At 36.8% G+C, this 27,100-nt stretch overlaps 1 protein-coding gene and 1 pseudogene across 3 annotated transcripts; both read left to right on the top strand.

Annotated features, from left to right (window-relative positions):
* The first annotated feature begins 1,769 nt into the window (after positions 1-1,769).
* Positions 1,770-27,100, top strand: NUP54 (nucleoporin 54). Of its 3 annotated transcripts, none has more exons than XM_037050979.1 (13): positions 1,770-1,940; positions 2,594-2,755; positions 5,663-5,746; positions 5,846-5,992; positions 8,119-8,345; positions 9,814-10,001; positions 10,993-11,189; positions 11,837-11,891; positions 12,324-12,417; positions 17,583-17,690; positions 22,469-22,588; positions 22,854-22,964; positions 26,390-27,100. In XM_037050979.1, exons 1-13 carry the CDS (start codon positions 1,874-1,876, stop codon positions 26,516-26,518), a joined length of 1,689 nt encoding a protein of 562 aa, XP_036906874.1. In that variant the 5' UTR covers positions 1,770-1,873; the 3' UTR covers positions 26,519-27,100. The 3 variants fall into 3 exon arrangements, with proteins under 3 accessions (XP_036906874.1, XP_036906872.1, XP_036906871.1); XM_037050977.1 differs by lacking the exon at positions 2,594-2,755 and adding an exon at positions 17,915-17,965 and having other exon boundaries at positions 1,774-1,940; positions 17,583-17,639; XM_037050976.1 differs by lacking the exon at positions 2,594-2,755 and having other exon boundaries at positions 1,775-1,940.
* Positions 23,375-26,382, top strand: LOC118990380 (ferritin heavy chain-like; annotated as a pseudogene).

Below are 27,100 nucleotides of genomic sequence, written 5' to 3'. Positions count from 1 at the left end.
TTGCACTGTAAATTGTTATGTCATCAGACATCCAGTTGTCTGTGGATTTTATTTGAAAGATGCGCTTTGCCCTCTTGTTCAGCACAGGCCTGAGTCACACCTTGGGCCACCTCTAATTTCAGTTCAATTGTAGTGGATAGTTATGGGCAGCCAGACAAGTCCTGCTTCAAGCTGGTTCCGTGGTGTGCTTTTCTGCTTCAGGACTTTCTCCAGAGTGCTGGAAGCCCCTCAGGAGTATGGGGAGCTAAACCCCCCAGGGACATGCTGAAACCAAAGGAGGCAGGAGAAAGCTGATAAATGTTCCAGTTCTCAAAGGGACAGTGCTCAGGCTCATTCTACAGGGTTCCTCAATGAGGACTGCCCATGGTGGAAACCGGTTCTTGTTATTTCTTCATTTCTGTCTCACATTCCTCACACAGCCCCTGGCGCTTCCAAATAATCTACCTGCACTAACAGCCTTATGCAGGCCTGCTTCCTGGTAGTTTCTGTGATTCTACTGTCTGCTTCTTATTTTATCTCTGGCCACTTCTTGTTGATACTGATGTTCAGCTGCAACCTATTCGGACTTGATAGTCCTCTTCTGACAACAGTAATGAATTGCTCTGTTCAACATCAACCTCACATATCCAACCCATCTGATGGATATCATCAGCCTGGTTGTCCTCACATCCAGCAAGTGAAGAAAGGAACTTTTTTCTTGTCTTCTTCCCAAATTCCCATGACTGAGGGATGGCATCACAATTTACCCAGCTGTACAAGCCAGAAACCAGGCACTCTTGCTAGACTCCTCCCTTCCCTTCCCCCCACATCCAGTCACTCTTCAGGGGCTTCATATGCTTCCCAGTGTCTGTTCTTGCTGTCCTCACCCAACCACCAGAGCTCCTTGGGACTCCTGCAGTCACCACTATGAGCATTATTTAATTTTTTGAATAGGTAAGCAGTTTACATTTTCAAAAGGCATAAAAGGAGTTTACAATGAAAAGTCTTCCATCTATCTCCTAACCATTCATCTTCCCAGAGGCAAGTCAGTTTTCAAAATGAATGTTTCTAAGAAATACATGTACAAATATGGTATTATATATTCTAGCTCTTTTTTTTCACCTAGATTGTAGCATACCATGTACGATGTTCTAAATTGTTTTTCCTGTAATTTACAATTCCCCTTTCATGTCTGAATAGGGGGGTCCCTCTGTCTAAATTTATTTAGGCAAACCCGTTTGTTTTCAATATTTTGTTTTTTAGAAACAATGCTGTGATGAATAGCCTTGTACTCCATAATCCTGCCAAATCATTTACAAGATAGCGTTTTGAGGTCTAAGGAGGTTTGTAATTTTGATACAATGGATTTATTTTTATTAAAGTTATACAAGCACATACATTTAAAAATCAAGTCATTCTACAAGGCTTGTTATATTAAAAAACATACAGAGATATCGTTTCCAGAGGCACCACTTCTGCCCCCCCTTTTCAAAAATTTTACTCCCATGACCACTTCTTCCTGAATTTCCAGTTTTAGCAATGGAGAATAAGAATTTGGTTCTTATCCGGTCTTCATTACACAGACTTATCTGCACATCTTTCCCAAGGGACCTCCCTAAAGTAGTTTTTAAGGGCCCTCAAGCTGTAACTCCTTTAGATTTCCAGCATTTCACCTCCGTGGTGACGCTCTACGCCCCAGGAAGCCACGAAGACCCCGGAACTAGTCGGACCGCGAGCGCACGCTCTCCCTCCTCCCCCCTCCGTGTCTTTCCGGCGTTCAGGCTGGGCCAGAAAAGAGGCGGAACTGCACCATCTGGGGAGTTTTCCGTCGGATCAAAAAGCAGAGTGCACCGACTGTCGCGGGAGCAGTTTCTCCGTCCCTTGCTCCCGCGACATGGCCTTCAACTTTGGGGCTCCCTCGGGCACCTCGGGCACCGCTGCAGCCACTGCAGCCCCTGCGGGTGAGTGATCCTTCCGGACCTTCTCTTGGGGACGAGGGGAGGTCTCTGGTCCGCCTCGGTCCAGAGTCTTCTGCTTGGGGTTCCTGAGGTTCCCTGCCGGCGCGGAGACTTTAGGGCTTCGGAAAAGGGCGGGCAGCAGCAGAACGGGCCCAGGCGGCTCCTGATGGGGCCGCGAGGAGACTCGGGGCCCATTCCGGATATCACTCCTAGTTCTCGGGTCCCCTCCAGGCCTTGACCTCCTAGGGTTCGCTTCCCGCCGCGGGGGAGTAAGAGAGACCAGAGGCAGCTACCTGTCTTCCCTTCCCGAGACCCGCCCTCCCCTCCGCACCTAAGCTTCCAGTAGTGGCGGGAACGCTCTCGTGGACCCCGCTGCTGGCCCTGGACAGGATAAGGCTGGGGGACTCCGGCTCTGCCCTGCGGTTCCTCCATTCCCAGCCCCCGAGGGATTCCCCCAGGGAACTTCACGCTCCTAGCTCCTTCCTCCTGTCCCCACCTCCGTTTTCTTAACTGGTTTGGAGCAAAGTCAAGGTTTATCTTTTGTTCACTTCTGCGAAACTTCCTGTATACTCTTCTAATCCTATCTTGCTTTCTTTTCTTCTTCCCCCTTTCCCCTTTTATTTTTTATTTTTATTTTTTGCCTACATGCCTATCAGGATTTGGTGGGCTTGAGACTGCCAACTCCACCGCCAGTGGGTTTAATTTTGGGGGTTTCGGATTAACTGCTAATCCTGCAGTGAACTTTAATATTGGGAATTTCGGTGTTCCTACTACCTCGGCGACTCCGTTCAATTTTGGTAACAGTCTGGCAAGTGCAGGTAGATACTGCGGGTCGTATGTGTTACGAATGTTGGGAGCTGGAGTCCAAGAATATTTTGTGATTCCCAGAGTTTGGGTAAGAACAGCGACTTGTCTAATAAGGAAAGGAAATTTATCTTTTAATGTCATATCAATAACATTTTATCAAGTTTTGACTACCATAAAAGATTTAGTTTTGGGAAGTCTTGGAAGTTATAATGTTCTTTTTTTAAGTTTGTATTGAGTTGAACAGAATATAACTTTCAGGTGGTAAGAATTTGGAATGGATTATTATTGTTGAGTAGAATATATCTTCCAAATTATTAGATATCTTTTCCAAAGTAAAAACTCAGCAGTCAGGCCCATTTTCCTGGGATTCTTGGACTCCTGCAGTCACTTTTGTTTTTTCATTTTTTCTGCATCTTTCATTGGAATTTCATTTGATTGTCCTTGTGTTTTCCAAGAGAGAACAAGTCTTATACGAACAGCAGTAACCTGTCTTGTTTTTTAACCCGTATAATAATGCATTTTTTTCTCAACTCAGCAGATTAGTATACATTTCTATAGGATATGTACAGTAATTATAGAAAGAACCCCCAATTCTTCTGGAAAATTTACAAAATGATCAGAGTGCAGTTTATTGTCAGCATTGACTTCTGAAAGATGGGCTAGACATCTTTGTATTCAAAACTATAATTATGAAGATTTTACTCTTTAGGTGGATTGTTTGAAGTTCATTGGAAAACTTGTGAAACACAAACTATGATATGTGTGTATATGTTTCAATTTAAAATAGGTCTACGTATACTTTACATACCATGACCTTATAGAAAAGTCTTGTTCCTCAGCTGCTCGTATATGAATTTATTGTCCATATTTTCTTACATTATACCACTTATGCCCATGCCAATTATATGCATTTGGTAAATTTTATTCCCTAGAACTTACTTACTCCCTAAAACCTACTTGAGAAGTCTAGTATTTTGTGCAGTCATTTGTTACTATAATGCGAGTACCACTTTGGCATCTGATTGAAAACATTTTAAAGAATACTTGAAAATTCCAAAGATAAAATAATCCATTATCATTAAGATATGTTTAAAGAAATCATAATTATTGTCATTTGGTATGTTTACTTTTCCCTGTTTGCTTAAAATTGGCACTGGGTAAAACAAACATTTTCAAATCTATGTTTCCAGATAAAGCCATTCAGTTGTAATTCACCAACAGTAAATAAATCTGTTGGTATTTGCTTGATTTTGTGTTCATTTGGAGTTACCACTGTTAAGTTTCAAGTTGTGATAATATAACTTGTTTTAACTACTTTTATATACAAGTGTTCATTAACTTTGTCTTCAGCAAAGGACCGATAGAAATTTTTGTCTACTTTTTAATTTTGTGTCCTTGCAGATGCACTATTAATAATAAACACTTTTGGTATTAAGGCACATGATAAGATCCTGACTGATGTTTTTATCATGTAGCTAGTTCAGAATATATCTAATAGTTTTGCTGTGAAAGTGAGAAGAAATGAAAATGATTAAGAACAGTATTCAGTACTTAGGTGATTTTTATCAAAAAGTGTTTGCGGTGCTGCGCTAAGACATACAAGAGAGTGCAGTGCTGGTGACTGCACGCAATACGCAGTCTGTTCCTGAGTGATTTTCTGTGTCAGACTTGTGTATGAATATCAGAGGATTGGGTTTTTTCTTCTTATATTTTTATAAGAAGAATGTTACAATGTTGAAGAATCTCTGTCTCTTATACCAGAAATATATGAAATTAAAAGTTCGACTCCCAGGAAACCTGTGGCAGAGCTCAGAGAGCACTAATGGTTCAAACAAAAAAGTCTTTTTGGTGCCACGTTGGCAATCAGGGAAAGACTGAAAATAAGGAAGAAACATAAAATAATTTTAGATTGGCTAATATATCATTTTATTCATATGTCAAGTTAGATATAGTTGAGAGTAATTTTGTCTCTAGACTTACCCAAAAGTGGAATTTGTACATGTCAGAGTTGCCAAACTGTGATAGATATCCCATAGTGGCCTTTGAAAGCTCTGTCTACTTCCCCAGCCACTGCCTTCCATTTGGGTTTTCTCCCCTTACGCCTTCTTGAAGAAGCACGTTCTTGTTGTACAGAGGTCAGTGTACTGGTATGTTTTCTTTGAAAAGTTGCCTAGTCTCAGTGGAGACTAAGTTGGAATATAAGCTAAAGTAGAATATAAATTAATTGGCCAAAGCCAAGGGTGCACACTAACAACACACTGTACCATTATGATCTTTTGGCACATGTGAATTAGTTGGGGGAAAAAAACAGTTGATTTTAGGTTTAAATTTCTGTATTTTATGAAGAAAGTCTAGACCTATTTCTTTTGGGAAAAATGAGAATATATAACACTTCTAAACTACCATTCTCCTACAGCAGTGGTCTGCTGGAATTTAGGAACTGCTGCCATTTAAAAGAACTGTTCACATCCAGCAATTCCACCAGTCAGTGTTAGCAGCCTAAATCTTATAGGCATTTGGATTTGCAGTGCCTACTCTAAAAGTACATATGTAGCCATTTTAGAGTTTGTTAAATATAATGGCAATAGGCTTAACATGTTTTCTCAGCTGTAACTGTTAATCACTTCTTTAGTTGAAGGGTATATATTGCATTGTGGTATTCTAGTTTAAATACTTAATCACTTATTTCTTGTAACATGTACTTCTTGATTAGTACAATAGAGTAGTTTTTAAAAAAATAATGTTGAAATTGAACAACAATAAAGTAATTTATGGGAAAAAATAATGATGTTGAAAGTAGAGAAATGAAAATTAGATCAGTATATTTTGATATGTAGCAATTATAAAATAATTTGGAGAAGAAATCACCTTATGTATACAAAAGATTCTTTATATTTTATTTATCTGCTTATGATTAGGTGGGTTCGGAGGATTTGGGACAACATCTACAACAGCAGGTTCTGCGTTCAGCTTTTCTGCGCCAACTAACACAGGCACTACTGGTAAGAGGACAGTCTAAGTCATTTGTAGCAGTAAATGGGGTCAGCAGTAGAAGTCAGATTTTTTTTTTTACTTATGCGATTTCAATTCTTCATTTAAAGGACTCTTCGGTGGTACTCAGAACAAAGGTTTTGGATTTGGTACTGGTTTTGGCACAACTGGAACTAGTACTGGTTTAGGTACTGGTTTGGGAACTGGACTGGGATTTGGAGGATTTAATACGCAGCAGCAGCAGCAACAACAAACCAGTAAGTGTGAGGTTTTCATTTTACTTCTAATATAAAATTATAACAGTATAGTAACATTATTGAGTGCACTGTTCAAAACACTGTAGTGGATAACAATAATTTATTTTCAATTTTTATTCATTTTTAAAATTGATTTTAGAAAGAGAAACATTGATTGTTGTTCCACTTATTTATGCATTCATTGGTTGCTTTTTGTATATGCCTCGACTAGGGATTGAACCCACAACCTTGGTGTATCGGGACAATGCTCTAATCAACTGAGCTACTCATCCAGGGCTGGATAACTTTTTAAAAAGAATTATAAATATTAAATTCCACAGGATTCCAAAGGCTACTTTTCATGTATATGATGACAACAGTTGGGGAGAAGACTGATTGACATGATCAGGATTAGTACCATTCCACTTAAATTTTATGTTGTTATTGCTAAAAAAAGGAAAACTACACAAAAGTACAGCTTGATGAATTATGTGTAAAGGTGAACATCCCTATGATCACTTCCTAGTCAGGAGGTAGACTCTGGCCATCCACTTCAGAAGCCCTCCACATTGCCCTCCTAATCACTTCCTTTTATAATTTTGTCACTAAGAGTGAAAATAGTATTGCTTTATTTGTCTTAAATCTCTAAGTTCCTCTCTTAGCACTCTTTCTTTTTTATTCAAGTTGATGAAGAAATCAGCTTATTTGTCCAATAGAATGTTTTAGTCAAGGCTTGACTAATTGCATGCCTGTGCATATTAACATATTCCTTTGTCTCCTGTATTTCTTGCTATACTTGGAAAACCAGTATCACTTGCTTTGAAGTAAAGACAATCAAAACTAAGTACAAAGAGCCCTAGCCGGATAGCTTAGTTTGTTGGAGCATCATCCCATACACCCAAAGGTTTCAGGTTCGATCCCCAGTCAGGGCACATATTGGAGACAACCAGTTAATGTTTCTCTCTCCATTCCTTTCTCTAAAATCCATATTAAAAAGGTATACAATACAAAGAAAATATAATAGTGTTAATAAATTTTAGCCAGATGTTTTTGCCTAAAGCTCTGAGCCTTAGATTTGTTCAGCCTTTTGTTGAAAAGTGAGATGGGCAGGTGTCATGAAACATGAGAGGCATGCTGGTGCTTGTTATGTGGGTGGTTCATTTAGTAACTCAGCTGTTGTTTGACAGCAATATCATATACCAGGCATACTTACTTGTCTTGCACTTAGGAAATATTGATCTGATATAACAACTTAACCCTTCCTTCTGTTGGAGAAATTGTAGCATAGAGAGGTTAAGGAACTTGCCCAAAGTTACAAAGCCATCTAAAGCTTTATCCTAGAATCCTTATGGTTAGTCCATTTGTTCTTTTCACTACATATTTCTTTGAAATAAGAGAAGGAAAAGCATTTATTAAGCTAATACTGATAAACATTCATATAATAATTATTATTACTTATGTATCCAATTTGTATTTATTATATAAATATAATAGCAATAAAGGTTGTTTAAAAGATAATTTTGCAGCTTCATGAAATTTACTTTTTCATATCCTTGTGCTTTTTCATTTTTTCGGTGTGGCTCATAGCATGGATCCTAATTTGAGTTCTGATAATGGAGTTAATTGTACTGAGAGGATATCATTAGGAAAGCAAGTTTATAAGGATTGTCCTATATATTCATTTCTTGTTGACAAAATGAAGTGTCACAAATTTAGTGGTTTAAAACAATGAAAATTATATTATCTTACAGTTCTGTAGATCTGAAATCCAGAAACGGGCTTCACAGGGTTGAAATCAGTGCGTCAGCAGGGCTGTGTGACTTCTGGAGTTTCTCGAGGAGCGTCTGTTCCTTTGCCTTGTCCAGCTCCTAGAGTCCCTGGGATTCTTGGCTTGTAGCTCCTTCCTCCATCTTCAAATTTCACTTTGATGCTGACTTCCCTTTTAATGACCCTCATGATTATGTTGAGTCCCCTGTGATAATCCAGGATCATCCCCACAGTAGTCCCTTCTGCTGTGTAATTTAACATTTACAGGTTCTGAGGATTTAAAAGATACGGACATCTTTTTCTGGGGGAATCACTGTTCTGCCTACCATACCTAGGATCTGAGTTGATTTTTTTAATACCAATTTGGGCTATATTTTTAGCATTAGGTGGTCTCTTCAGTCAGCCTACACAAGCTCCTGCCCAGTCCAACCAACTCATAAACACTGCGAGTGCTCTTTCTGCTCCAACGCTGTTAGGAGACGAGAGAGATGCTATTTTAGCGAAATGGAATCAACTGCAGGCCTTTTGGGGAACAGGAAAAGGCTATTTCAACAATAATATCCCACCAGTGGAATTCACACAAGAAAATCCCTTTTGCCGATTTAAGGTATTTGTACTGCTTTTGATCTTCACTTGAAGAGTGTGTATGAGAGAGAATATGATATTTGGATTAAAGCAATACCGAGAAAAGAATTGCTTGGTTATTCAGTATTCCTTGAACATGATACAATATGCTTTTGTTTTAAAAATAGAAAAATTGTAAGATTGAAGTGATCATACATATGTGTGATTAAAAGTGACCAGAATATGACTGAAAGAAGGTGTGACTAGAATGTAATTTATAACTGAGGGGAAAATGTTAACAAAAGGGGAAAGAGCTGCTTGGCATCCAGGATTAATGGGAGACTTAAAACTAGAATTTAGTGGTATTTGTCTAACACTGTCCAGGAAAGTACACCCTAACCAGCATGTGGGAATGTCTGTTCTGCTTGGCACGTAGATTCCTACTGTTGCTATTATAGCTCAGTGCCAAAGCTGTTAAAACAATGCAGTCCATTTTTTTTTATCTGATTCCTTGGCTACCAAACAACCGTCTTGTTTGAAGTTGACTTCTCAGATTCTGTTCCTCAGCCCATGAGAGTATTTAGGTCAACTTGTGGTGTGTTTTTATAACAAATTAATGCATTGCTATCCAGTTTGCTTCAGCCTCTTTTGAGTTTTGTTGGCCTATGTCAGTCTCTTAAACCTAATCAATGTGTACATAAGCCTGTGTTTGGAGCTCAAAGCCTAGAATCAGCCCCTTGAACATGGTTAAACAACAAAAGTTACCAGTCGATCTTGTTAAAGAACGTCTTTTTATCTTACCACTCTTAACAAAACGAAGGATTTTTTTAATGTGTTTTTGAAAATTTAAAACCTTATTTTAGTGACTAAGACATATACAGTAGACATAGGTTGAATATAACAATATTTTCCTTTTTTTTAAAGTTGATAAACATACATACAATAAAATGCATAATGAACTAATCTAGAATAAATTTAAATTCTTTTTACAGACTTGAATTTTAAGTGGTGACAAAAGAAAAAAAAGGCTTCTGTGTAAAAGAGTAATTCTTTTTATCCTGTAGATGAATTATCCTATATGTTCCTTCTATAGTAATTATCTTGTAGAAGGATAATTTGTCATATCTCAGACTTTGGATTCCGTGAGTCTAATGCATAGTAGAATAACTTGCATTTTGGCCTGTGACTTTCGCATTCACTCTCTGACAGGGGGAGTGGTTCAGTGGTGTGCAGAAGCTCCCAGCAGCTGCGGGTATCAAAGTTTTTCAGAGGCCAAAGCTACTTAGTTACTCAGTTGAGGAATTTTTAATTTTACTCTTTATGTTATTCTGGGGTAAAAGACTTTCTCTTTATAATTAATTGTGTAACCTCCCAGGAGGTAAAACTAATTTTCCTTATTACGAGATATGAAGCTGTTTCCCCCATTTTAGCAGATATGAAGCTGTTAATATTAAATACTTGCTTTAAGATCTGTATATATTATTGATGTCATTTATTTTGTCATCCCACAGGCGGTAGGTTACAGTTGTATGCCCAATAATAAAGATGAAGATGGGCTAGTGGTGTTAGTTTTCAACAAAAAAGAAACAGATATTCGAAGCCAGCAACAGCAATTGGTGGAATCGTTGCATAAAGTTTTGGGAGGAAACCAGACCCTTACAGTAAATGTAGAGGGTATTAAAACATTGCCAGATGATCAGTAAGTATACGATAACCATACTGTCTATTTCTGTGTGCCTTGGGCCTGAGAGTGATCAAGTGCTTTTGTTGCTAAAGGCTTAATTAAATTCCAGAGCAGAATAATTATTTGTTAGCTAGTGATTTTTCAGTATTTATGTAGAAACGTTTAAAAGCTTTTTTTTTTTAGTCTTGGATTTTATAACTTATTAGATGCTAATTTTTCTCTTAGAAATAGGAGGAGATATTAGTCATGGCTGTGTGCATATCAAGGGCCACAAAAACAGTAATGGAAAGGTTTTTTTGGGGGGGTTGCACTTTTAGTTGTTTATTCCAGAGATGTGAAAATTTACATTCATACAAAAACCTGTATAATGTTCACAGCAACTTTGTTTTAAAAAAACTTTTTATTGTATTTTTTTCATTACCATTTAGCCCCCTTATAACAACCCCCCTTTTCCCCCTTTTGCTTGGTCCCTCCACCTTCTCACTACCCCACCCTCCACCCATAGCTGTTATCCTGTGTCTGTCTGTGAAAGAAAGTTTTAACTGATTACTACTCATGTTTATTCATGGGTAAATATGATTGACTAACTTTCCTTGTCTATAATTTTCATACTCGGTGGCAAAACATTTACTTTAGGATGCAACTGAAAGCAGATTTTACTTCTTAGTCTTAACTCATAGTAAAGCAACCCATAAGCTTCAAGAGAATTTCCAAAGTACTTCTCAAATCTAGAAAAAAATAATAAATGACATTTACTTAGAACTTTGTAGATAAGCAAGCCTTTTACAAATAACTTATCTCTTTAACTTTATCACTTAAGTTGATTTTTAAGTGAACAGGACATTAAGTATATTTTTTAAGATTAAAGGAAAAATTTTTAATTTCCTTCTAAACTAGGCTTTTTTTTTAGTTCAGCTAATGTGCTTTTAAAATCATGTGCTGTGTTGATAATTGTGACACTAAGTTATATTCTCCATATTTTATAAGTTGGTTATTTTTTCCCTAGGACAGAAGTTGTCATTTATGTTATTGAGCGTTCTCCAAATGGTACTTCAAGAAGAGTTCCAGCCACCACACTGTATGCCCATTTTGAACAAACCAATATAAAAACACAGCTGCAGCAACTTGGTGTAACCCTCTCCATGACTAGGACAGAACTTTCTCCTGCACAGATCAAACAGCTTTTACAGAATCCTCCTGCTGGTATGTTTCTGTACTCATGGAGTTGAGGAAATGAAAGACCTGGAGGTGTTTATTCATGTTAATAAAACTTGGGTCAGCTTATCACATGTCTGCTTATTTGGGACACAGTTTTTATTTTTTTTAATTCATCTAGTTGATTTATTATTACTACATAGCTAATATGTTACTAGGAATTTATTATTACTACATAGCTAATATGTTACTATGTTTGGGAAATGACAAACTAAAGAAAAATAGTCTATAATCCATTTATCCAAAGGTAGTTTACTCAATGTATTTTTTTATTTTTCTAGTTTAGCTCTTGTTTTAACTGAGTCTTCAAGTAAAACCTGAATATGTTCTCATCATGAAAGATTTTCTGATGTCCTTTCCCTGTTTTCTTTCAATTGTGTTTTTTGTCTTCTTTTCCAATTTATAGGAGCTCTTTCTGTATTTCAAAGGTTATAGGTTATATTAATTTCTTATCTATTTACACCTCTTTTTTTAGCTTTATCTTACAAAATTTTGTGTGTGTGTGTGTTGGTCGTATTTAAGTCATTTTTTCATTACAGCTTATGGGTTTTGTGTCTTACTTTGGGAATGCCCTTCATACAGATAAAAAACTGGAAAATAATCGGTTTAGAAAAAATATTTCTTCTTTGTGATAGGTGTTGATCCTATTATCTGGGAACAAGCCAAAGTGGATAACCCTGATCCGGAAAAGTGAGTGTATCTTTATCTTGTTTGCATGTGAGAACTTATATTTGCTACTAGGAAAGCAAACAAATGCAAGCTATTCATTATAATTCTTACATTTTAGGTGAGTTCATTTTTATTTCTATTGCTTTTTTAAAAATGTTGACTAATGTAAGGCAGCATAATGTGAAAACATTGAAATCTGACTACTAGTATCCTAATCATATTTGCATTTAATAATGCAACTTTTTTACTAAAGTATATTTCCTCATTTGTAAAATAGGGAGGTTGAATAAAGTCTTCATGGTAAGACGTTGATTTCATAGTCATAGGTCTACCATTAAACTCTACAAATTTAATGCAAAGTTATATGAATGTTATTATAAAAACTTTACTAACTTCTTATATTTTGTTATATTAGATGTAAGGTCTGAAAATTGACCACTTGAATTTCTTCAGGTTAATTCCTGTACCAATGGTGGGTTTCAAAGAACTTCTTCGAAGACTGAAGGTTCAAGATCAGATGACTAAGCAGCATCAGACCAGATTAGATGTAAGCACTTAACTTTCCTTCTCTGGCCCTGGGAGAAGTAAAAGGGACCACAGACATTTCTTTTTACCATGTGTGTTAGTTACTCTTTTGTCCTAGAGGGAACAATATAGTGTGTGCTGCAAATTAACAATTAATAGTATTATACAGCTTCCTTTAATGTAGAGTCTCCAAAATCATGTAAATCTGATTTGTTGTATTTCATTGATGAATTTAAAAATGTTGGCTTATCAAATTAGACTTTCATTTCCAATTCCAGCCAGAGAATGTATGTTATTTGTTTAATAAATAAAAGTTATGGGACCTTGTAATAAAAATGAAGGCTATGATTATGATTATATTGTTATAATTGTAGGTTAATCAAGCAGATTGAAATAACTGAATGCATAAATCTAGGTAATATATTATAAAGTAGACTTTTGTAATCAAATATCTAAAGGTTCTTAAAGGTCACCTCCAAATTCTTACAATGAATTCCTGCTGAGGTCAATCATTTGGCTTCTGTTTGAGTAATGAAAAGCTTACTGTTTATGAAGCAGCCCGTTCATTACACTGTCAGCTAACTCTAGTTGATACAAGTTCCCTTTCTTACATCGATCCCGCATCTGCCTTGTTGTGCTTTGCAGGCATTTGCTCTGGTGTTTCTTTGTAGGTAACCACTGTGCTTCCTGTGACAGCTCTACAGATAATTGAACATCGTAGTCACTCATCCTTCCCATTACTATTCCCTTTACTGTCTGGAAATTCCTGCATGGTTTTGCAGGTGACATTATTTCTGGACCTTTTGTCATCTTATGTTTTCATTGATTTCTTTAGTTTTGTTTAAAATTTTATTAATTTCTGCCCTTAACCATTTCCTTTATTCTCTTTGCTTTTGGTTTATTTTTCTTTTTAAGTTTCTTAAGGTAGCAACAGGTTATTACTTTGAGGCCTTTTGTCTTTTCTAATATAAGCATTTTATGCTATTAATTTCCTTCTAAGCACTGCTTTATCTGTGTCCCACAAATTTTGATAATGTTGTACTCTCATTGTGATCCCATCAAACTGTTTACTAATTTTCCCTGAGAGTTCTATTTGATTGTTGGGTTTTTTGACTAATGGATTATTTAGAAGTATTTTCATTTTAGAGTGTTTGGAAATTTTCCTGTTACTCTGTTGTGGGTTTCTAGTCTAGTTCTGTTTCAGTCAGAGAACTTTGTATGATTTCAATTCTTTTAACTTTGTTAAGGTTTTTAACCCACATGCCTTTGAAAAAGGTGTGTATTCTGCTGTTCTTGGGTGGTGGTTTCTATTAACATGAGTGAAATTCAGTTGGTAGGCAATTCAGTTCTTCTGTATTCTTGTTGATTTTTTGTTTAGTAGCTCTGTCATGATAGGAGAGTTGAAGTTTCTAGCTGTAATTGTTGATTTGTCTTTTTCTCCTTTTCATTTTATCAGTTTTTGATTCATGTATTTTGAAGGTCTGTTGTTAGGTACATATGTATTTAGGATTGTCACATTCACTTGGCATATTTACCTTTAATTATTATATAATGTCCCTCTTTGTCTCTGGTAATTTTCTTTGCTCTGAAGTCTCCTTTCTCTGATATTAACATAAGGCCACTCTAGCTTTGTATGGTATATCTTTTGCTTTCCTTTTACTTTCAACCTACCTAGCCATGTGCCACTGAGAAATGTGTCTGTAGGCAATTTCAACTTTGTGCAAATGTCATAGAGTGTACTTACACAGATGTAGGTAGTATAGTATAGCCTGCTATACACCTAGTCTGCATTTGTCTAGTGTAGCCTATTGCATCTAGGCTACAAGCCTATATAGTAGTTACTGTGCCAAGAGGGACATGAGATTAAATCAAGCACAGGAGAAAAAGATGTGGTCAGCAAATGATGTGGTAAGCATCAGACACGAGGCTGCTTCCAGTGTAATGCAACATACTGTTCTGTCTTTTCCAATTACATTTTACATTCAGTATTATTTTGTGTTACTTTTAGTCAGTACCCACCTTGCACCATACACAGTTAATACAGTATTATTGACTATATTCCCTATGTTGTACTTTACTTCCCTGTGACTATTTTGTGATTACAAGTTGTACTTGTTAATTCTTTCACCTTTTTCACCCAGTCCCCAAACCCCCTACTCTCTGGGAACCATCAGTCCAATCTCTGTATGAATTTGTTTGTATGTGGGGGGTTTTTTTTTGTTCATTTATTTTGCTCTTTAGATTCCATATATAAGTCACTCACATGGTATTTGTCTTTGTCTAACTTGTTCCACTTATAATGCCTTCTGGGTCCATCCAAGCTGTCACAAATGGTGATTTCATTTTTTATTATGGCTGAGCAATATTCTATTATATATATGTACCACTACTTTTTTATCCACTTGTCTATTGATGGGCACTTGGGTTGTTTCCATTTTTCAGCTGTTGTGAACAGCACTACAGTGAACATAGGGTTACATATGTATTTTCTAACTGGTGTTGTCAGTTTCTAAATATATATACCCAGAAGTGGAATCACTGGGTCATAAGCCAGTTCAATTTTTGATTTGAGGAACCTCCATGCTGTTTTCCACAGTGACTGCACCAATCTGTGTTCCCACCGCCAGCACACAAGGGTTCCCTTTTGTCCACATCCTTGCCAGCACTTGTTCGTTGATTTATTGATGATGGCCTCCCTGACAAGTGTGATGTGATATCTCATTGTTTTAATTCGCACTTCTCTGGTAATTAGTGATGTGGAACACCTTTTCATATGTCTTTTGGCCATCTGTATGTCCTCTTTGGAGAAGTGTCTATTCAGGCCCTCTGCCCATTTTTTGGTTCGCAGGCCCACACTCACTCCATTGAGCTACACGAGCCAGGGCTCTCTGCCCATTTTTTAAAAAATTGTTGTTCAAGTATAGTTGTCTGAATTTTCCCACTCACCCATTTTTTAATTTGTATGTTTTGAGTAATATTGTGTTCTTTATAAATTTTAGAAATTATCCCCCTATCAGATGTGTAATTGGTGAATGTGTTCTACCATTCAGTGGGTTGTCTTTTTGTTGATGGTTTCCTTTGCTGTGCAAATACTTTAGTTTGATGTAGTCCCTTTTGTTTATTTTTCCTTTTTCCCCCATGCCTGGGAAGATATATCTGATTAAAAAATTGCTATGAGCAGTGTTTGAGATTTTGCTGCCTGTGTTTTCTTCTAGGATTTTTAGGATTTTGGGTCTAACATTTAAGTCTTCGATCCATTTTGAATTTATTCTTGTGTGTGATGTAAGAAGGTGGTCTAGTTTCATTTTTCTGCATGTATCTGTCCACTTTTCCGGACACCATTTATTGAGTATCTTTAGCCCAGTATGTGACTGCTTCCTTTGTTGGATATTGACTGTAAAGGTGTGGGTTTATTTCTGGGCTCTCTGTGCTGTTCCATTGATCTATGTGTCTGTTTTTATGCCAGAATCAAGCTGTTTTTGATTACTGTGGCCTTATAGTATAGTTTGATATTAGGTAGTGTGATTCCTCCAACTGTGTTCTTTTCAAGATTGCTGTTATGCAGAGCTTTTTGTGGTTCCATATAAATTTTTGAAATGTTTGTTTTAGTCCTGTGAAATACATCATTGGACTCTTGATAGGAATTGCATTGACTCCATAGATTGCTTTAAGTAGTATAGATATTTTAATGATGTTCATTCTTCCTATGAACAAGGTATGTGCTTCCACTTACTTGTTTCTTCATTTTCTTCCTTTCAGTGTCTTACAATTTTCTGAGTACAGGTCTTTTACATTCTTGATTAGGTTTATTGCTAGGTATTTTATTCTTTTGGAAGCAATTATGAATGGGGTTGTTTTCTTAATTTCCCTTTCTGTTAGTTCATTATTGGCATATAAAAATGCAACTGATTTCTGGATATTAATTTTGTATCCTACTTTGCTGAATTCATGTATCAGTTCTACTAGTATCTTGGTGGAATCTTTGGGGTTCTCTGTGTACAGTATCATGTCATCTGCAAATACAATTTTATTCTTCCTTTCCAATATGGATGCCTTTTATTTTTTATTCTTGTCTGATTGCTATGGCTAGGACTTCTAGTTTATGAAACAGTTTTAAAACATTCCCTTTAAAAATCCCATGTGTTCTTTCTTTGGTTAATTCCTAGATTGTTTTGGTGTTTGTCAATAAATACTGGGAATGGTAATGTTTCTGTTTCTTCTTAGTTATTGCTGGTATAGAAGGATGCTATACTCTCGTGTCAGAAGCCTTCATAACTTTTTTAACTGGGTTGGGGAGAGTGCATAGGTTACATAATACAAAATATGACCACCTAATTTTATCCCTTCAGCATGGCCTAACATTGAAAAGTTTCCTTAAAAGGTGACATGCAGGTGAACATGCTAAAATAGATCTTGCACCATCTACTAAATCCTTTTAATGTCTCAATGTAAGTCAATGACATAGAATTATGATAGAAGCAATTATGGGATTAATTCTGATTGGGGAGCTTAAGGAAATAGGATTTTAACTCAGTTTGTAAAGTTAATACTTCATCAGGCAGAGGTGTGGAATTTTAACTAAGCAAATAGCAAATCAGATATACCGAGGCATAAAAATGTATTTGGTTATATGATTTATAACCAAATTCCTTAATTATTTCTGAAGAATATGTTTTGTTTTCTACGTACTTTGCCTCATCAATAAATTTCCTGGAGCTCTAAAGAAATTTTTGAATGGTACTTTTTATTTATTTTATTTTTTAAATTTTATTATTATTTTTAATTCTCACCTAAGGACATGCTTATTGATTTTAGAGAGAGGGGAAGGGAGGGAGAGAGAGTGGGAGAGAAACATTAATGTGAGAGAGACAGATTGGTTGTCTTTCACCCTGACCAGGGATCAAACCCACAACCTAGGTGTATGCTCTGATGGGGAATCAAACCCATGACCTTTTGGTTTACAGACAATATCCAGCCAACTGAGCCGCACTAGACAGGGCAAATGGTACTTTTTAAGTTTCAGGTGTTCAAAGGAGAAGAAATAGAAAGATAGATTTAAACAGAAAGAGTTTGTGTTTTGAGAGATGAAGCTCAGGGTTAGCTTACAAATTAGACTTTATATATAGGTGAACCTGATAAATAGTTGTGATGTCTGTACTTGACTTACCTTAAAAAAATTTTAAACAGATTATATCCGAAGATATTGGTGAATTACAGAAGAATCAAACTACAACTATGGCCAAAATTGCACAATACAAGAGGAAACTCATGGACCTTTCCCACAGAACCTTACAGGTAGCAATCTGGATATTTTTTTCAACATTTGTAAGACCAGATATGTGACAGAAGTGCTAAGTATGGATTTTTTTGCAATAGAAAAAAACAGACTAGAAGGTAATCATAATAATAGACCGAAACTGAAAGGAGCAAATTTTCTTAGTAATACCTGGAAGTTCAAGGAACTGTCTTACAAAATTGGGTAAAGNTTACAGAAGAATCAAACTACAACTATGGCCAAAATTGCACAATACAAGAGGAAACTCATGGACCTTTCCCACAGAACCTTACAGGTAGCAATCTGGATATTTTTTTCAACATTTGTAAGACCAGATATGTGACAGAAGTGCTAAGTATGGATTTTTTTGCAATAGAAAAAAACAGACTAGAAGGTAATCATAATAATAGACCGAAACTGAAAGTAGCAAATTTTCTCAGTAATACCTGGAAGTTCAAGGAACTGTCTTACAAAATTGGGTAAAAGAAGTCAAAAATATACTAAAATTCATCTTATTAGAGACAGTGGGGAAATCAGTCAAGAAGTAAATCATCTTGCTATAAGTAAATCATGCTTGCTATAAGCATGCATGAGAGCCTTAGTACTTGGTTTTCATAAAAATAGAAAAATATTTTTTATTTTGAGTGCTAGAAAAGGGAGTGTAACCATTAATGGATGGAAGAAAGAATAGAATGTCCAGATTAACAAGACAAAATGAAACAATACCAACAAAAACTGAAATTATGAACTATTGTGAAAACAGAAACATGAATCAGTGGGATACAGCAAAAGCTGTACCCAGAGGAAAACTTATAGCCTTAAAAAGTCTTCATTTTTGAAATACAAATACAAAAAATAAGGAACTTAGTACTCATCTTAAGCCAAAAGAAACCACTGAGAAATAAATATGTAAAGTGAGTGAAAGAAAAAAATTAATCATAAAAGAATAAACTGAAAGCCTATTTATTTGAAAAGACCATTAAAAATGGCTAAACACTTCATGAGTATGAAGAATGAAAAAAATTATCTCATGAGTCTGAAGAAGGGAAAACAATTAGTGAGAAAGGAGAAGCTATCACAGATATACAGAGCAATAATATTGTGTTAAATTCAGGGCAACAAATTTGGACAACAGAGGAAAACAGATGAGTTTCAGCAAAATTGAAATTACCAAAATTAATCTACAGATTGGTAAACATCTTAAATAGACAAACACCAAAGAAGCAGTTGAGAAAATTATTAATTGGGAAAATACACCAGGGCCTGATAGTTTTCATTGCAGATTTTTGTCTAGCCCCTAAAGAGGGAATTCCAAAGTTATTTTAATTATTCTAGACAAAAGGAAAAATATAGACAGCTTCTCCATTTTCTTAAACAGCTTTATTGAGATATAATTTACATACTATACAATGAATCCATTTAAAGTATATAACTCAGTGTTTTTTTGTATATTCACAGTCTTGTGTAACCATCACCACAATTTTAGAATATTTTCATAGCCCTAATAAGAAACCCCACACTCATTCGCAGTCACTCCCCATTCCAAGCCAAACCCAACCCCCTAACACACACACACACACCCCACCCCACCCCCACCCCACCCCAGCCCTTTGTCTGTGGATTTGCCTCTTCAGGCCACGTCATGTAAATGGAATCATATAATATGTGGGGGACAGCAGTGGGGGAGGTTGTGATTGGTTTCTTTTACATAGCATGTTTTCAAGGTTTATCTGTGTTATACATATAAGAGGGCTTTGTTCTTTTTTTATTGATAAATAATATTCCATTGTATGATTGTACCACATTTTACGTATGTGTTTGTCAACTGATGAACATTGTGGTTGTTTCCACTTTGTGCCTATTGTAAATAATGTTACTTTTAACAACTTGTGTACAGGCGTTTGCATGGACATAGGCTTTCATTTCTTGTGGGCACATAAACGTAGGATTGTAATTGATCATACAGTAACTTTCCCTTTAACTTTTTGAAGAACTGCCAAAGGGTTTTCCAAACCAACTGCATCTTGTTATATCTGCTTTTAGTGCTCCATAATAAAAACCTATAAACAGAGAGTTCTCTAGAGATGCAAATTATGCTGAGTGAAAGAAGCTAAACGTAAAGGCTACAGTGGTGTGATTCCATTCACAGTGACATTGAGCTAAAGGCACAGCTAGAGACAGACAGCAGGTCAGCAGTTGCTGATGGCAGGAGGTGCAGGTGGAGCAGTGGCTGTCAGGGCAGAAGGGGACTGTCTGGGGTGAGGGGAGTTCCTTTTGTATCTTTGCTGTGGCGACGCAACGTGCTGTCAAAATTCACAGAACCGCACACTTAAAAAGGGAGAATTTGTTCTATGTATTGTACCTCAATAAATCTGACCCCCCCAAAATGCAGAAGTTCTGAGTGAAATATAAGCAAAAAGAATTCAGCTATTTATCATATTCTAAAGGAACATACTGTAGCTAAGTTAGGATTGCTTCAGAAATGCAGGATTGGTTATATAACAGGAAGTCTATAATTTATATCAAAACATTAAAGGAAAAATATGTAATACTTATCAAAAGTGAGCAGTAAATATTCTAAGAAACAAAGCATTAAATCACATTCAGAAACTGAACATTGATACCCAGTATTATTAGTGTTTTCTTGGATGTTTTCATTAATATAATGAAAAGAGTAATTAAGTAACTAATACAAACATTGGAAAAGAGAGCAAATTTATGCTGATGACATGATTGTATATCTAGAGTAAATGATAGAATATCTAGAATCGTATACAAGATAAATGTACAAAATTGGTGTTTTTTAAATAATATTAATGGAAACAGGAAAACACTCTTCACTAGGATGAAAAAACTATAAAATACTTAGGAATAAAGCCGTGAGGAAAGTATAAAATCTGAATTAATGTCTGCCAATAGGAAGACAGTAAAATGTGACACTAGTGGGAGTTTAGTTCAGTGGATGGATGAATGGATCGATGAAGATTTTATTTTACTTTTAGAGGTGGGGGGAGGGAGAAACAGGAAGAGAAACATTGACTGGTTGCCTCCCGCACACCCCAGCCAGAATCTGGCCGCAACCCAGGTACGTGCTCTGGCTGGCTTCACACTGGTGACCCTTTGGTTCGTTGGCCAAGGCTCAATACACTGAGCCTCACCAGCAAAGGGCATGGTGGGTTTCTTTAATAAATAATGGAGTAGCAGGCTGTCCATCTGGAAAAAAATTGGACCACTGTATCACACCATTACACAAAAATAAGGTAGATTGAAGACTTAACTCTAAGAAATTTATAAGGCTAGGAATTTGGAGAGACTTTTGGTCAGAGAGCCAGAAAAGATAAAACAAAGTTGACTATATGAGAATTACAAAATTTTGTATAGCAAAAGATACCAGAAAGGAGCCATTTGTCAATGAGCAAGTGATAGATTTTCAGGGGAGGGAGAGGGCGAACCAAATTTGAGTTTGGAAACAGCACAGATTTTAGCTGTAGTGTAAATATTTATATTATACAAAGACCTCCTATAATGTGACAAAAGTAACAATTGCAGTATAGGTGAAGAATGTGTAAAGGCAGTTCATAATGTGGAAATGAAGGTTAAGGAAAAAATGTGAGCCCCCTTTACACTCATCAGGTTGGGAAAAATGTACCCACTACAGCCGACTGGTGACAGACATGTGGGGAAAGCATGCTCATGTGGCTTGTGGATTTAAATTTTTAGGATCTTTTGAGAAAGTAATCAAGCAGCTTTTGTTAGACTGAAAACACATACTTTTAAACCCAGCGATCTCATTCTTGGGATCTGTATCAGTAAATAAAAAAGTACAAGGTCTGTCCAGAAGGTATCCAGCCGTATAGTATGAAAAATAGAGACATTTATTGAAGAAGGTGCAAGAAACATTGTATGTAGGACAGTGACACCTCAGTCCCCTTCAAAGTAAGCACCTTGGGACCTCACACAGTTCTCCCAATTGCCGTCACCTGGCCCATTATATTTTTCTGAATGTCATTGATGATCTGAAATCGCTTCCCTTTCAAAGGTGATTTTAATTTTGGGAAAAGCCAGAAGTTGCAGGGTGCCCAATCTGAGCTGTAGCAGGACTGAGTCACTTGGGTGATTTGATGTTTTGCCAAAAAACTGCACAGATGCGATGCATTAGTGGGCATGTTGTCGTGATGAAGTTGCCAATCACTGGTCGCCCATAGCTGCAGCCTTCTGAGTAGTTTCCACAGAGGAATGTTCAAGCTTAATGCAAAATTTGATGCAGATTCATTGCTGTACTCATTCAGTCATTCTGAAATCGATGGCTGCACAGTATACATGCTCACTCACCAGTGTCTACTCCCCCAATTGACTAGTACAGTGAAGTCATCATTGTTCACACATGGGCATTCCAGTCTCCTCTCCTTGGCTACCAGGTTACATCGATACCTTGCAAACTATTCTCATTGTATTAACAATGGCTGAACTTTTTCTAGACAGACCTCATATGCACAAAAATGTTTAGTACAGCATCGTTGGTAGTGTCAAAACTAGGAACAAAATATATGCCCCTTAGTGGGGGAATTGACTAGATTATTGGTTAATCATGAAAAATTATGGCCACTGAAAATATCAGCATACTAATGTAACTTGCCTAATAAAAATAGACAAACATAATTCACATCTTAACTAAGATTCCCAGTGTATTGTGAGTGTACCATTCATTTGATTTCTTTCAACAGCTGATTGTAATAAAATTACTTGCCTAACTGAAAAGAGGTGATTCTCTGATTATTGGTGGGTATTCTTTGTGTAGGTTCTAATCAAACAGGAAATTCAGAGGAAGAGTGGGTATGCCATCCAAGCTGATGAAGAGCAGTTGCGAGTTCAGCTAGATACAATTCAGTGTGAACTAAACGCGCCTACTCAGTTTAAGGTAAGCACTTAAAACGACCATAAATGTATCATTTGTTTCAGGTGGGTCTGCAGAAAAATGTCACTTGGTCTCCAAGAAGAGGAATTTTGTACACTTTTAAAGTATTTCTTCTCTTTGATAAAAACTTCCTTTCTAAAGTAGACTCTTAATCATGATGTGAATTAGACACCTTTCACAGAGTAGTAAATGTCTTTTTAAAAGGAGACAGTCTCTTTTTGAAGTGGCTGCTGTTAGCAGTTGTAATTTGACTCAGTCTTATTTTTAGGGCCGACTTAATGAACTGATGTCCCAAATTAGGATGCAGAATCATTTTGGAGCAGTCAAGTCTGAGGAAAGATACTACATAGATGCAGATCTGTTACGAGAAATTAAGCAGGTAGGTGTTGCACTAGAGGGCACTTTTTAAAAAGGTGAACACATGACTTCACAATCCATTGGGATGGCTATTGTTTAAAAAAAAAAAAGATCCCAGAAAATAGTAAGTGCTGACAAGGGTGTGAAGAAAGTGGAACACTTGTGCATTGCTGGAGGAAGTGTAAAATGATGCAGTCAATGTGGAAAAGAGTTCCTTTAAAAATTAAACAAGGTGTCCTGCCTAGTGTGGCTTAGCAGATTGAGCACTGGACTGCGAACCAAAGGGTCATTGGTTTATTCCCAGTCAGGGCACATGCCTGGGTTGTGGGCTAAATTCTCCAGTGCTCAGTGCAAGAGGGAACCACACATTGATGTTTCTCTCCCTTTCTTTCTCCCTTCCCCTCTGTTTAAAAATAAATAAATAAAATCTTTAAAATAATTAAACCAGAAATTCCCATGCGATGCAGCAATTCAACTTCTGGGTATATACCTAAAAGAATTGAAACCAGGAACTGAAAATATTTGCACACCCCTATTCATAGCAGCAGCATTCTCTATAGCCAGAAGGTGGAAGCAATCCAGGTGTCCACAGATGGATGAATAGGTCGGTAAAGTGCAGTATGTAAGTCACAGTGGGATAGTCAGCCTTTAAAAAGGAAGGACATTCTGACACACTGTTAACATGGATGAACCTTGAAGACATTATGCCAAGTGAAATAGCCAGTTTAAAAGGATAAATATGTTTTGTTTCTGCCTCTATGAGGTACCTAGAGTAGTTCAATTCATAGAGAGTAGAATGTGGTTGGGTGTTTTATAGGTACAGAATTTCAGTTTGGAAAAATGAAAACATTCGATACGTAGACAGTAATGATTTTTTCATACCATGAATGTAAATGCTACTGAACTGTATATATAAAATGGTTTTTACAGTGGGCATTTTTGTTACATATATTTTACCATAATAAAAATTAGGTAAATTGTTCTTTCTCCCATCCCCCCCCAAATGAATAAAGAGGTAATAGAAGCACCAGAGTTTTCCCTGAGACCCGGTTACTCAATGTATAGGTGGCAACAGCACCTCGAAGGTCATTAGAAAAACAGAATTTGTCCTTACTCCAGAATGACTTAGTTTTATCAAGGTCACGGAGTGATTTGTATGCACATTAAAGTCTAAGAAGTAACTGCTCTATATCATATCTTCCCAACCTGCATGCCACATGTAAATTATAAATATTGATCCCCTCAGCCCTTGGAGGTCCTGGGTAAAGGTTGGGGTGGCCAAGAACCTCCAGCTACTTGTCCTAAGGCTCACATTGTGTGAACAAAGTGAGAAGTACTTCTCTCGCTTATTTTCATTAGTGTGAATACAGATTGGTTTAATGAAACCTGTCCAACCATTGACTGGGTCTAAAGAAAATATAGTAAATTCCATAAAATGTATTAGGTAAGATTGTTAGCATGACCCTGAGGGTTTTAGATGCTTTTAAATGTCATCAATAGTTCTGATTTTATCATGTGCTTTAGAATGGATATTTCCATTTTATGTAATTAAAATTGCATGGGTTTATTGCATAGTTTGGCTCCTAGGTTCTTGGAAGCTATACATACAATCAATTATATTCCATGGTAAATATCTGCAATAAAATTAACTGAGAAAGATTCCAGCATATTGGAATAAAGAACTACAGGGTCCAGCAGGAGTAGTGTCTGCTTGAGTGTGGTTGATTGGGTAATGATACGGATGTAATTAATTTGAGCATTTCACCTAAAATGCCATATGTTGTGTTTGAGTATGATATTGTTGTGCTACAAAATTACATGCTTTTGTAATTAAAAGGGGGCATTATTTGTGCTGAACCCTGTATATTAAAGAGTGTGTGACTTCAGTAAAGTGGGGAGTAATACAAACACCTACCTAAAATGATGAAAAGCAGTGTATTGTTTTGGGATTGGATCATGGCTAATCACCTAGTTTATGGCCTTGAGCAGGTTATTACCTGCACCTCAGGTTGTATGTGGAGAAGAGATAATAATGGTTCCCCAAAAAGCTCTTCAAAACAATTTCAAATGAGTTAAAACCTATGAAGCCTTTCAGATTGCCTTAACACCTGAGGACGACACTTACCAATGTTAGCAATTGGACAGTCTTCCCTGAGACTCCATGGTTTCCAGCTTCAACAGCGCTTGAATGGAACCTGGTGCTGGACCCCGTCCCAGCCAGCCACTCAGATCTAGCCTTCTGCCACCTCCTCACAGTGCCCTCCCCCCAAGGTCCCTGCTACTGCTCCAGTGCCGTGAAGCCATCTGCCCTCCACCGCCTGTCATGATGGTCACATCCACCTCACAGGTGCGCCACAACTACCACGAGGACTCAGAGGCTGCCATCAAACACCAGATCAACCTGGAACTCTATGCTTCCTACATCTGTCCTTGTCTAACTGCTTTGACCACGATAATGTGGCTTTGAAGAACTTCCCCAAGTATTTTCTTCACCAATCTTAGGAGGAGAGGGAACATGCTGAGAAACTGATGAAGCTGCAGAACCAGTGAGGTGGCTGAACCTTGGTATCTCTAGGACATCAAGACACCAGAGCACAATGACTGGAAGAGTGGGCTGAATGCAATAGAGTGTGCATTGCACTTGGAAAAAACGTGAGCCAATCAATACTGGACTTGCACAAACTGGCCACTGAAAAAAATGACCCTTATTTGTGAGACTTCATTGAGACTCACTACTTAGATGACCAGGTGAAATCCATCAAAGAATTAGGTGATCACATAACCAACGTGGGCAGGTTGGCAGCCCCCGAAACTTGCATGGCAGAGTGTCTTTTTGACAAGCACATTTTGGGAGACAGTGGAGAGACCTAAGCCTTAGGCTGGCTTCCCACAGCCACGGGGGACTTCCTGGTCACCAAAGCAGTATGTGAATGTTGGTGTTGCCTTTACCTTTTCTATAACTTGTACCAAGTCACCCACTCATGTCCACTTGTACCATTCCTTCAAATAAAGTAATTTGGTACCCCCCCAAAATGATAGCAATTGTAGTTATCACCATTATCATCACTATATACTTTGTACCCCAAAACATGAAAATTTTCAGTCTTCAGAATGGTTATTTTGCTAGTCATCTATATTTGAGTACCTTGTTGCATTATTTTAATATACCTTTTGGTTATCAAAGGTTGTTGATAAAAAGACTGTAAAAAACATCTGCATCTTCTGGAAAATTTCTGTTGAAGATAGTGTTCATTTGATTTTATTGCTTTTTACTGTATATATTTTAAAAGTATTAGCAAAAGGTAACTGTGCATGCCCACTGTATTTAGGGCATCTGCTGTGCTGCATTGCTAGTAAAATAGTGAAAAAAGCCCTCTTTCCGGGGGCGGGGGGGTATGCCTGCAGTTATAGAGTAACATATTAATATGTTTTTTTAATTCCTTCTAGCATTTGAAACAACAACAGGAAGGCCTCAGCCATTTGATTAGCATCATAAAAGATGACTTAGAAGATATAAAATTGGTAGAACATGGATTGAATGAAACCATCCACATCAGAGGTGGTGTCTTTAGTTGACAGATCGTAAACTTGTGTTCAGGGTTTGTGAAATGTATCTTCTTGCCACATGGAACCTTCGGTAAGAATGAAACTGACCACCTGGAGAAAAAAAGAAAATCCTTTCCTGGCTTGGTTTTTGAGAAGATTACTGACAAATTATTGTTCTTCAGATTTTAATGTCACTTCACAGCTCTTCAAAGACAGCCTTGAAAGATTTATATATAAAAGCTGTTATTTACTTTGAGAAGTATATAATTACCAACAGTGTACTATGGTACATTTTTGAAAAGCATTTTTCTGAAAAATAATCAGTGTTTAATGATTATTCTCCATTGAGCCTGTACTCTGCTTTCCATAGCAAGTAAATATGCAATATCTACTTTGCACATAAAATGTACTACTACTTGGCTGTTGGAGATTTGTACTTTGGAATATGAATGTACGTTGGTTTTTATATTTGTGAATTCATCTGTGGGAGGAGTAAAAATCCAAGAGTATTTAATGATTAATGTGGTTTTCTTTTCATTCTATAAAGATTTGAGATTATATTTTTATATTATTTTACTTATTTGGAAGTTACAGAACACACCTAAGCAATTA

This window comes from Sturnira hondurensis, unplaced genomic scaffold (assembly GCF_014824575.4).
Source record: "Sturnira hondurensis isolate 20B ecotype Veracruz unplaced genomic scaffold, ASM1482457v3 Scaffold0007036, whole genome shotgun sequence".
NCBI lineage: Eukaryota > Metazoa > Chordata > Mammalia > Chiroptera > Phyllostomidae > Sturnira > Sturnira hondurensis.
Note: the sequence above shows the minus strand (reverse complement) of the source record. Positions and strands in the feature narration are given on the sequence as shown.